Source organism: Sorex fumeus, unplaced genomic scaffold (assembly GCF_029834395.1).
Source record: "Sorex fumeus unplaced genomic scaffold, SorFum_2.1 ptg000038l, whole genome shotgun sequence".
NCBI classification, from domain to species: Eukaryota; Metazoa; Chordata; class Mammalia; order Eulipotyphla; family Soricidae; genus Sorex; species Sorex fumeus.
In genome coordinates, this window is record NW_026606095.1 from 13,020,026 (window position 1) to 13,033,471 (window position 13,446).

A 13,446-nucleotide genomic window follows, 5' to 3' on the forward strand; every position below is an offset into this window, starting at 1 on the left:
TCACCGTGATACAGTTACAAAGCTTTTATGATTGAATTTCAGTTATACAATGATCAAACATCCCTGCCTCCACCAGCGCACATTTCCCACCACCAATGTCCTCAGGATCCCTCCCCGCACCCACCCACCCCACTCCCTGCCTCTATGGCAGACAATTTCCTTCTTATTCTCTCTACTTTGGGGCATTATACCACTGGGTTTTGCTATAAACAAAAAACGAACAAAAAACAATAAACATGATCGTTTCGTGGGCTGCATAATTGCAAAGATAGAAGCCTAAGTGAGCGATACATTATGTTTATGCTACGTAGTGAAATCTCTCACAAATGAAAAATGCATTCTTTTGCCCAAATTTTATGAATCATACACTTGTTATGCAAATGATAACTAGTGTCAGATTAAGTCACTAGTCTACTATGATTTAACTATGCACAGTTACAATTCAAAACACTTCGAGGTCAGGAATGTGACTCAATAGTAATGCACTTTCTTTGCATATGTGAGGTCTAAGTTCAATTCCCAGCATCAAAAATATCATAATAAGCAATACGAATTATAATTCAAAACATTTTTTATCTTACACAAAGAAATGTAAGCTGTCATTAAATGGGGATGGTAAGAGCATACTAAGAACTTGCCTCAAATTCAATTACTTTAATACAGAACTTGGGAATAAATGAACAAAACTCTAAATAAACCAAATCACAGCCACAGCATACTATACTATTAATGTGAGACATAACGTAGTGCTAACACATTTGAAGTATAACTACACAACACAATAGCTAAAGATACATGTGCCCTGAGAATACATACCCACATTCTTTATATCTGTGCTACGGGAAAATTAGTACTTTGGAATCTGTGAATTTTTAGTTGCCAGTTTTATGCCTTTTTTAAATGTAAAGGTAAAGTCAAATCCTGTATATATGAAGAAATGGGCCTGAATTGCATCTTCAAATAATGTACTTCTGATTATATTTTTCTTGGTATTTTTTTAATTGCATCACCATGAGATAGAGTTACAAGGTTATTCATGATTGGGTTCTCTCTCTCTCTCTCTCTGTATATTTGTCTGTCTGTCTGTCTGTCTCTCTATCTCTATCTCTGTCTCTGCCTCTGTCTCTCTTTCTCTCTTTTGGGCATTATAGCTTGCAGTACAGATACTGAAGGGTTATAATGTATATTCCTTTACCTACTTCTAAGACCCAGGTTTTTTCCAGAGTGTTCATTTCTAACCACTATTGTCATACTAGTCTCTTCTCTATTCTAAATGCCTGTGACCCGCTCATACCACCCCCCACACATGTGGCAGCTTCTAACCATTGACCAGTCCTCCTGGCCCCTGTTTTCCTTGGCCTTGGATATTAGCGTCATACTATTTTTTTTTATCCCACAACTGAGTGCAGTCGTCTCGTGCTGGAAATTCTACAATACTGTAAATCTGAATTTCACTATTCAGTAGATAAGTTTCCTGGTATTTTAATAGTTTCTTCCATTTTTCTCTAGATTTTTATATAGATTACATAAAATAATTATGAAGTATCACTAACTTAATATTTTGTTACCATAAATATCAGGCCATTAAATACTACCTACAGGACACATAAAGACTTCACAATATCTTCTTATGATTATAACATATATAATTACATCTAATAGTAAAACATGCACCACCACCCACGGAATCGAGGCTGGAGCGATAGCACAGTGGTAAGGCATTTGCCTTGCATGCAGCCAACATGCCCGACCTGAGTTCGATTCCTCTGCTCCTCTCGGAGAGCCCAGCAAGCTACCAAGAGTATCTTGCCCGCACGGCAGAGCCTGGCAAGCTACCCGTGATGTATTCAATATGCCAAACACAGTAACAACAAAGTCTCCAATGGAGACGTTACTGGGCCCGCTCGAGTAAATTGATGAGCAACGGGAGGACAGTGACGGTGACAATAGTAAAACATTAGGTACTTTCTATGTTTGCCATTATCAATAATCCAGTAATTAATATTTTTGTATATAAATTTTGTCCCAGTTTGGGTTATCCTTCAGGAAATATTCTAGGAAAGAGAACTACAAATAAAATAGCATCTTAACATGTAAAGGTAAAGGCCCTCCCGTTGATCGTCGATTTGCTCGAGCGGGCCCAGTAACGTCTCCATTGGAGACTTTGTTGTTACTGTGTCTGGCATATCGAATACTCTCGGTAGCTTGCCGGGCTCTCCGAGAGGGGCGGAGGAATCGAACTCGGGTCGGCCATGTTGGCCGCTTATAAGGCGAACGCCCTACCCGCTGTGCTATCGCTCCAGCCCCATCTTAACATGTATTGCCAAATATCTTGAAAGAAAAGTTAAAACACCCAGTGATGCTCGGGGGTTAGTACTGGCTCTGCATTAAGGAATCATTCCTGGTGGTAATCAGAGAACCATATGAGATGCCAGCGATCAAACCAGGGTCAACCACACACAAGGCAAGTGCCTTACCCACTCTATAATCTCTTTGTCTCCTGATATTTTATTATTTTTAGTTGGGTATTTCCCGAGTTTATATTTAGCTAGTTCATTATATTTTCTACTTTGTAAAGTGCACATATGACCTTTGTTCACTGGTCTAGAGTCTTAACATTTTCCCTGCTAACATATATATAAGCTCTTTTTACATAAGCCATCTCATTTTTATTTAAAATTTTATTTATCATCTGTTTACAATATCTTATAACTTTTCAGAATATGGCTTCATGTCTGCATATGTTTGTTATAAGCTTCACCTTATCCACCACAAATATTAAAGATATGATTCCTTTATTTTTTTCTCCGACTTGAATGCTACTTTAATGAGAAAAAAAAAGAATATAACATATAGGAAAGGTATTGTCACAAACCTTTTACTTCTCCATACTGGTTTTGTCTCTGTTTCCAAACACTTTGATTTGGGGTTGTGTGTGTGTGTGTGTGTGTGTGTGTGTGTGTGTGTGTGTGTGTGTGTACACACGCGCGCATGTCTGGTGGGGCAGGGATGAGGAGTGGGCTACACCCAGCAGTGCTCAAGGAATAATTCTTGGCTCTGCACTCAGGAATCATTCCTGTCAGGGCTCAGGGGACCATATGGGATGCCAGGGATAGAACCCAGCTTGGCTGTGTGCAAGACAAGCACTTTACCCACTGTACTATCGTTCTGGCCCTGTTTCCAAAACTTTTGATGATGCTCATCTATTTATTCTTTCAAACAACTGAATGTTAATGTTCTCACTGAAAAAAAAAATTCACTGTGTTTTTTACTACAATTACATTTATAGATTTAATTTATAATTGATTTAGCTTTCCAGTCTGTTAAAAGGTCATTTCCTCTTTTTTTGAGATTTCTGACTCAGTTATCTTTAGGTTTACATTTCAACACATTGTAAATACAAAAAACAATTTATCTACTATTATCTTCTTGAATCCTCTCACTGGTACAATCAGATGGCCGGGGGACCTGAAGGTTAGATTTACTTGGACTGTACGTCCAGGCTAACTTTCCCAATCACAAACTACATTTTTCAAAGGTACATCCTCGTGGCTTCTTCCTCCAGCAGAGTGGGTTTCTTACATTTTGTTCAGGGCTTCAAGAATTGAAAGCACTCTTCTAAATGCCAGACCTAAAACTGACACGTGATCACTTTTCTCATGTTCTACTAATCAAATCAGTCAGCTGATAATCCAGGTTCTAAAGATAGAGGACTACTCACTTCTTACTGAGAAAATGGCCTGTGCAAACAGGGCAGTCAGTCATTTTCAGAAACTATGTACTAATACCTCAGTAGAACTTTCCATACTGAAATATAGGGGACAGAGCAATAGATCAGTGGGTAGTGTGCTTGCCTTGCATGCCTTCGACCCTGGTTCAATCCCTGGCACCTCATATTAGTTCCAAGAACACCAACCAGGAATGATCCCCGAGTGCAGAGTCAAGAGTAAGCCCTAACACTGCCAGGTGTAGCCCAACACACACACACACACACACACACACACACACACAAATTTAAATATATTTGTATACATATTTAACATATATGTTGCTATAGAAGTTTGTACGTTTTAATTTTTGTCTTAATTTCTTCTGTTTTATGTAGCTTAATAAACACTGTAGATATGAACTTAGATTTAGTCTTTGATAAATTTATTTTGTATTCAATTTTCTCACTTAATGGCTTTGTTCATTCCAATTGCTTCGTTTTTCCTGAAAGTTCTCCTAAATTAAATATTTAATTTTCCTAAAAAGAAAGATACTATTATAAAAATAAAAGATGATTCAATCCTCAGTACATATGGTCCCCTGAGCCCTGCCAGGAAGAGTATTTGAGAACAGAGCCAGGAGTCAGTCCTGAGTACTACTGGATGTGGACCCAAACTAATAAAAAAAAATTGTATGATAATAAAATATATACTGTCTTTATCAGATGGTTAATGTCTACAAATAAATATAAAATAGCAGCAATCTGAGCAATTTTTCCTTTCTTTCCACGGTCACGGTCACAGTCCTCCCATTATTCATCGATTTGCTCGAGCGGGCCCAATAACATCTCCATCGTGAGACTTGTTGTTACTGTGTTTGGCATATTGAGTACCTCACGGGTAGCTTGCCATGCGGGCAAGATACTCTCGGTAGCTTGCTGAGCTCTCCAAAAGGGGTGGAGGAATCGAACTTGGGTCGGCCATGTTGGTTGCGTGCAAGGCAAACGCCCTATCCACTGTGCTATCGCTCCAGCCAAGTTTGGCTATTTATACTAGATGTGAAAAAAACTCATTTGAAGCACATGAATAGACTCGGGAATCTCAACCCTCTCTTACTTACGTGTGGCTGGTAATTATATGGCGCAGCATATTCTTCAGCATATGTTGTCAAATTACACCTAAGAAGAAAATATCAACAACTGAGAAAAGAGCAACTCCAAAAAGAAAGATATTTCTTAAAACTTAGTGGTGTATTCCTAATATAAAATAAATAAAAAGAGGAATTTCTTAAAATTCAGTGGTATATTCCTAATATAAAATAAAAGCATTTCAGGACCTGAGCAATGGTACAATGGGTAAAGTATTTGTCCTGCATATTGTAGACCAAAGTTCAACCCTGGCACCCCATATGGTCCCCTGAACACAGCCAGAAATAGTCCCTGAGCACAGAGTCAGGAGTAAGATCTTAGCACAACCAAGTGTGGTCCAAAAATGAAAAAACAAAATAAAACATAGCACTGTAGCACTGTCCTCCAGTTGTTCATCAATTTGTTTGAGCAGGCCCAATAACGTCTCCTTCGACTTGTTGTTACTGTGTTTGGCATATCGAATGCATCAAGGGTAGCTTTGCTGTGTGGGCAAGATACTCTTGGTAGCTTGCCAGGCTCTCTGAGAGAGGTGGAGGAATTGAACTTGGGTCGGCCAGGTAGGCCGCAAGCAAGGCAAATGCCCTACCCACTGTGCTATCGCTCCAGCCCAAAATAAAACATAAAATATTTTAAAATAAAATAAGGTGTTTCAAGGAGAATTAGCTCTATTTTTAAAAATAAACAAGTAAATAAATAAACCCACTACTATGCCAGGTCTTTTATTTATACTAGAATGGCACACTATGGTACAACAGGTCATATGTGCTTCCCTCAGTTAGTGCCAATTCACAGTACCCACTGCTCGCCTGTACTAGAGATACGATATGATACCAAAGCCCCAAGTCTCTGAATTCAGGGGTAGGAGACCCTAAACATTTCTGATTTAGGGGATTCTCTTTCATGCCTCATTCTAGACTCTCAATTTTTATACCCCATGCCACATGTACTTTGCTGATCACAAATAAAAAGTAATAAAAGACAACCAGATGGACTGAGATTATTGGCTTCCCAACTGCCTTCCTATTAGATAACCCAGAAACTTTGGATGAGATGCGTATTTCTTCCCTAGACTATACATCTATCCAAGCACACCAGGAAAACTCCAGAAGATTAGAAATGAAAAATATTCTTTTGTCTGGGAGGCCATAAATGAAGTTCCTAAGGTTGAAGTTTGAACTGAACAAGGGTAAGAGACAAGTCTTGGGTTCACCTGAGGCAAAGAACTCAAATCCTATTTAAAGTCTGATTCTCTAACTCTTAGAATTAGAGAAATTCCAGCCATTAACCTAGAAAAACCTAAAAAAAAAAAAACCTTCTTTATGGAGTCAGGATGGGGGGGGGGAAGGGGAATTATTCTCCTATGAGAAATTAAATTGCACTTCTGTTCCTAGCAATGATAGGACTCAGATAATTAAAGAAAATTCCCTGAAAACAGCATAGCTAAACATTGGGTAAAAGTAAATTTAAATATTTAAAATATTTAAGGGCTGGAGCAATAGCACAGTGGTAGGGCGTTTGCCTTGCACACAGCCAACATGGCCGACCCGAGTTCGATTCCTCCACCCCTCTCGGAGAGCCCAGCAAGCTATCGAGAGTATCTCGCCCGCACGGCAGAGCCTGGCAAGCTCCCCGTGACGTATTCGATATGCCAGACACAGTAACAACAAAGTCTCCAATGGAGACGTTACTGGGCCCGCTCGAGCAAATCGATGAACAACGGGAGGGCCTTTACCTTTACCTTTACCTTAAAATATTTAAAGCATATCTAAACTTCTGGGAAAGTAAGAATTCAATAGTAACAGCAACAGCTAAATCTTCTAAGAAGAAGAAAGTCCAGCTCAGAATTTGGATACAAGTGCTATTTTGCTGATGGTAAACACCAGTTCCTGATGAACTGTTGAGTTGTGGTTTTCCTGAGTAGATGCATTAGTATCAGCTGGGAATTTGTTAAATGCAAATACTTGGTTCCTACGTAAGTATTGGTTTATATCTCTATTGGTCTCTAATTCTATTCAGCAGAAACTCTGGTGGGTGTGGTGGGAGGAGAAGGTGGCAGACACACTTGGAATCTGTGTTCAGTAGATTATGAAGTACATTAAAACTTGAACACTGGCAAATAAAAGAACAAAAATTAGATTTCTGGATTTTCAAACCAGAATCTACAATTTTTTTTTGAAGACCATTGCAGGTGTGACTTTAATGAATTTCTTATTGTGCATCAACCTCATGTTAAGTGAAATGAGTCAGAAAGAAAGGGATAGACATAGAAAGATTGCATTCATCTGGGGAACATAAAGTAACAAAATAGGAGACTAACACCCAAGAAGGGCCGAGATTAGTACCAGGAATTTCACTCCTTGGCTTGGAGGCCAACCACACATGCTAGGGGAAAAGGGAGCTCAGACAGAGAAGGGAGCACCAAATAAAGGGTGTTGGGAGGATCCTCCAAGGATGGGAGAAGCACGCTGAAAGTAGACTATAGACCAAACATGATTGTCATCCATTGCCTCTTTTGCAAACCACAACACCCAATAAGAATCTACAACTTTTAAAAAAGAAGACCATACATACATTTTCCAAAGTCATAGTTTAACAACAAAACAAATAAAGTCACACAATTTCCCATGCATTTAGTGCAAGAGAAGATCAAGAATATTGCAAACTTTGATTGGTTTGTGGGAAATCAAAGTGACAAGCAATCAGGAATCAGAAGAGCCAAACCCAGAGTCTACACTGAAAGAAAATCAAGTAGGGACTCAGACTTCTTAAGAGAGGAGAGGGTAGCAAGAAACCAGAGGACAGGGCCACCAGAGTCCTGCCTTGAAGGAAATACTGAGAACGGATTCAATACTAGAGCATTTGAACACTGGTTTCCCACAAAGACTCTTAGAAATCGGTATCCATGATACAAAACAATATGGGGATTGCTACCCCCACCCCAAATAGGACTTACGATCCAGTGATTCTACTCATTAGTATTATCAAAGGATTTTGCAGGTTTGCCCCCTTCCTCATCCACATCCTCCCCTCCCCCCCCCCCCCGCCTTATCCCCTGCTCCAGCCTCTGCAAAATAAAAAATCTAAAAATAAGATAAAAATAAAAAATCTATACTGTAAGGTATAGGAAAAGCAATAGACTGGCCTGAGGGTTATAGTTTGGAGGGTGTGAGCCTCTCTCTGGAGAAACTGCCTCTTGTCTCTTAATGGCTCTGATGGAACCCTGAAAAATGCATTTTCACTGAGAAGGAGCCCTGGCCCTGGCTGGACAGTGCCCACTAGTGGAGGCTGTGCAGTAGAGCCCATCTCAACCTCCATTTTCCTTAGTCTGAATTATCATACTAAAAAATTAACCTCAGGCTTGTCTTGGTACTCTTATATTAACCTACCAAGACACCTCCTAGGGGCAGTTGGTAGCTATTCATTTCGAGGTGTGTGTCTCAGTTGTACCTTTAACGCGAAACATATTTGTAAATTGTAAAGTCAAGACATTCAACTCACTCATGGACATCAACCCTGCATTTCTAAAGGAAGTCTTCTGATAACTTTAGTTTGTTAACTTGTTTAGTTCGCTCTATTTTAAGAATGCAATGCAGCTCCTCATGTTTGAATGCAATTTTATTTAGACTCTGCGTTGGTCACTCTGCAAACAGGCACAATCTTACACAACTTTGCACTGTCCTTTCCCTGACATAATCAAATATTTTCAACACTTCCTAGGCAACAATCCAAAATATTTTATCAATATTAAAATTTATTGTTTGGTTTGGGGAAGCCACACCTGGACGTACTTAGGACTTACTCCTGACTCTGTACTCCTAAAGGGCTGAGAGGACCGTATGTGGGACCTGGGATCAAACCTGGGTCAGCTTCATGCAAGACAAGTGCCCTATCCCCTGTAATATTTCTCTAGCCCTGAATATTACGAGTGCCAGCACCTTCTCTGTATAAGTAATTCATTCCAGCGCCAGCTCCTGTTGATTCTCTGTTGTACCAACTAAGGAGATGAGATGTCTAATAAATATTTGTTGGTTGAATATATATATATGCATACATACATACATATACACACATACCCCATGGTGTCCCTCCACCATTCTGTCCATACAATATTGTGTTCTTTGTATGTTCCTCAATTATGCATTCATTGCTCTCCCTTATGGACATATCTGAGCCTCCTGAAAAACTACTATATTATATCAGGTATTACATTGCTTTATTTGCTGGGCATAACACCAGACCTCCTTCTCCCCTCTCTTTGAAACTGGTCTCCAGTGAGTACTAGTGGTATCCTTCCCAGCTTAAGTGGTTGCTTTACCAGTAAAGCTCATGTGCTTTTTCAAAGACAGTATTATCCTAAAAACACAAAACCACTAATTCGGAAAGATGCATGTACACCTATGCTCATAACAGTATTATTTACAGTAGCAGCCAGGATCTGTAAACAATCCAAGTACCAGTAACAGATGATGGATCAAGAAATCGTAGAGTCCACAGTGGATTGCTACTCAGTTATAAGAGAATATAAAATTCTGCATTTGATGGGAGGAGCTGCTTTCGACCTCATCCCAGCAATATAAAGAAACAAAGGGAATAGACAATGGCTAACGAAAACAAATTATTTTAGATTCTGATAACATAACTGAGTTTAGAAAGGAGGGAGCTGATGTGAGATGAGGAGAGAGAGAGAGAGGCAGAGGGCGGGTAAGCTGGGCCTGCGGATAGAGGTGCAGGGATGTTGGCACTTCGATAACAGCTGCAGTGCATCAGCATTATGTCCAAAAGCATGAATGCTAATATTATTTTAAAAACCTGTTACCTTAATTAGAAAAAATAATAAAGTTTGCAAAACCAGAGGGGAGTCCTAGGAAGGCGCTACAGGTTGAGAAAAACAACAAATCAGAGTATCTCAAAAAGAAAGAAAGTCAAAAAAAGAAATCAAGCCCAGAAACTCAGGCTCCTAGAACTAAAACAGTCTCACCCACTTGAAATAATGTTTACTGTTCTAACAGAAGAGGGCACGCTTGAGCTAAAATATCTACGCAGTTGCCTCAAGAGAGAGATTCTCCCTCTCTCCGAAGAGCAACTGCTTGTCTGAGAAAATCTAACATATTTAAAATGAATGAAAAAGGGCAGCGTTACTCTAAGTAGAAAACAATGAGAGTCAAAACTAAATTGATGAAATTCTCCCCAGAATATTTCCAAATAGCAACAGCACTCCTCCACCAACAATTTCTAATCAATGATGTATTGGAGATTCTAGAAATGCAGAAAAAAGGAAACTAAAATAGAATTATAAATAATTGGAATGGAAAAACCAAAATTTCATCTTCCAGAGACAATAACATTGTCTACATTTAAAACTTCAAGAGGATCTACAAATACTAACAGGAAAGTAGAAAGGTTGTTGGATACAAGAGCAATATACAAAAATAGCACACATGCTCTAACAACAAAAAAATTAGAAACATAACTATAAAAGAAAACAATCTAATATAATTGCAGATAAACATCAAAGGCACCTAAAGGAATTTATCTAACAGAAAAATAATTTTAAGTCATTTGCGAAGAAAAATTATAAAATGTGTTGGAGGACATAAAATAGCTCCCATAGATGTTTACAGATAGATATTTAAATAGAAAATATTATTCCATCTAACATATTTAAAACATTGTCGATCCAAATGCCAACAAGATGTTTCAGGAAACTTGCCATTCACATCCTAATACCAAATGACTTCAAAAAGTGCCCAGGAGAATCAGGAAAACTTTGAAAGAGATACCCAAACTCATTCTACAGATGAAGACTTAACATACAGCTTTCGTGACTGACCAATGTAGTTTCTGGGCAGAGACATACAGATAAATGAGTGTAGTATATTGAAGTAGAGTTGCCTAAATGTGCAGCTTTAGAGTGTGATGAATACATCTTCATGAATCAGCAAGGAAATTTTATATTAAATGATACCTGGCTATTCATATTAAAATCTTCTATATATGTACACAAAGGCTATATAAATGCACGTGTACATATGTGATTTCTAAAGGCCTAGTAGTCTAATATTTCATAAGGAAGGTGCTGATTCAATTATAATTTAAATTTCTATTTCTCAAAAGATACCGTAAACAGAAGATAAATGGTAAATTAGAAGATGTGTTTATAAGTTAAACCAAAGCAAATTATGGGCCAGAGCGATCATATAGCAAGTAGGGTGCTTGCCTTTCAGCTGACCCATTTTTGATCCCTAACACATATATGGTCCCCCAAGCACCACCAGGTGTGACTTCTGGACACAGAGTCAGGAGTGAGACCTGAGCACAGCCAAATATGGGGCCAAAACAAAACAAAACAAAGAAAATTAGTGTCCAGAAAAAAATAAAAACTTTATACAAATCACTAAATGACATCTCGTATAGAGAAAACAAACAGATGATGTCTAAGTAGCCAATTCATAGCAGAAGAAATGAGAATGACTAATATTTTAAAACAAATAAGGCTTAAATTGAGCAATTAGTGAAACGAAAAGTGAAAATAGCAAAGTACCAATTTATATCTGTTAGAGTGACAAATGGGCTGGAGCGATAGCACAGCGGTAGGGCGTTTGCCTTGCACACAGCCAACATGGCCGACCCGAGTTCAATTCCTCTGCGCCTCTCGGAGAGCCCAGCAAGCTACCGAGAGGATCTCGCCCACACGGCAGAGCCTGGCAAGTCACCCGTGATGTATTCGGTATGCCAAACACAGTAACAACAAGTCTCACGATGGAGACATTATTGGGCCCGCTCAAGCAAATTGATGAACAATGGGAGGGCCTTTACCTTTACCTTTACCTAGAGTGACAAAAAATTTTAAATTCCTATGTTTATATTACTATGAGAATTAACTAGATTCTTACTGTTGGCAATATTTTGCAAGATTGAAGGTGCATGTATATTTGATAAATCACTCTCTAAAAGCATGGTAAAATATTGATTCATAACCATGAAAAAAGATTATTTTATATAATGAACACATTACATAACATTGAAATGTTAAGTTCTGATAGACGGCAACAGACTTGTTATCTCAAACTATTCTTGTACAAAGGTATCATTCAACTGCTGTAACAACCAACCAAATGGCAGAATGGTGCTTTCTGGGGCCAACCTAGCATGCAAGGCAGAACTAGGAGTGTCTGACCTCATTTAAAGGAGGCAAAACCCCCTTCTCCCTATACTCAGGACCTTTCTCTCTGTCTAGTCTCATCTCCCATCACAGTCTAACATGAGACAGACACTGAAAATTATTCATTGAGAAAAATTTTAATATTAGGAGATATGGACTTAGTGCAGAGAGAATTCAAAATAAATTGACTGGAAGATCAAAATATTATTACCTCTTTTAAAAGGCAATGGGGCTCAACAAAATGTTAAACTTATAGTACCAAATGATGACTTCCCTTGACTTATAAATTTTTTGTGAGCCTCACTTTAATTTAAAGAACTAGGCAATAATCTCTAAGGGATCAATTTGATCAAATTTCAGATAAAAAGGGTGTTCTGAGAATAAAAATACAGAAAATTAATATAGATGATAGTTGATGTAAGTTTAAAGTTGTAGCAGAATGAAAGACCGAGTAAATGAAAAGAGAAAAGGCCTTCAGGAAAAAAAAAATGGAAAGAAAAAGATGAGAAAGCATAAGAAGGTATTGCTTTTGCACATTGTCTTGTGAGAAGGTGTCCTGGCTCATGAAGAGGGGTCTTTGCTTCTGGGATCAGAGTTAGAGTGTATCAGTGTCAGGGATGCTCTACAGCTCACAGCAGCCAACAACACCTTTGATTCATTGTCTGGAACCACCAGCAGCAAGCCTGTGTTGTGCTTTCAGGTGGCCCTGTTTCCCACTGCATTCCAACCCAAAGTTGGTAGGTCAAGCTTTAAGGTGCCAGGCCACCACTGTCTGGTCAAGGCCCTCCTTTGGATTTAATTGAGATCCTGGTAAAGGGCCAGTTGTTGTCTTGTTCCAAGAAACATGGAGTGGGGGCTGGAGTAATAGCCCAGCAGGTAGGACATTTGCCTTGCACACAGCCAATCTGGGTTCAATTTCCAGCATCCCATGTGGTCCCCTGAGCACCTCTAGGAGTAATTCCTGAGTGCTGAGCCAGGATTAACCCCAGAGCATTGCCAGGTGTGACCCAAAGAAAAAAAATTAAAAATAAACATGGAGTGTAATGCCCTTCACTCTCAGGAGGATGTAATGAAGCAAAGAAAAAGGAATCCTAGTAGTGATTCCCCTAGTGTCTGAAGCTCAGCCTTCCATAGTCTTTCCAAAAGTTCAATGAAGTACTCCATTACTCTTATAATATACACCCCCTTTGGCCCAAGATCATTTTAATTGCACTTCTCCCCAACCAAAAGATTCCTGACCACTATAATCAGGCAAAGTATGAGGCCATGTATCATTGTAATCACATACCTAGGACTCTTTGCTCCAATTTCAAACACACTGTATGGTATTCTGATTACGTGTGGCTCCCCTGTGTTATTTTAAACTAAGAGGGAGAATAATTTTGCTAAACTGACATAATGGTATGCTTGAACATATTTTTTTTCATTG

The 13,446-nt window shown here is 38.8% G+C and overlaps 1 protein-coding gene across 1 annotated transcript in view; it reads right to left on the reverse strand.

The window, feature by feature from the left end:
- The window catches only part of CFAP95 (cilia and flagella associated protein 95), a 103,562-nt gene that overhangs the window by 14,640 nt on the left and 75,476 nt on the right, over nt 1–13,446 (reverse strand). The window contains exon 5 of the mRNA XM_056118780.1: nt 4,828–4,885. Coding sequence (XP_055974755.1) covers nt 4,828–4,885 — 58 coding nt within the window. The remainder of the gene's footprint in view (nt 1–4,827; nt 4,886–13,446) is intronic.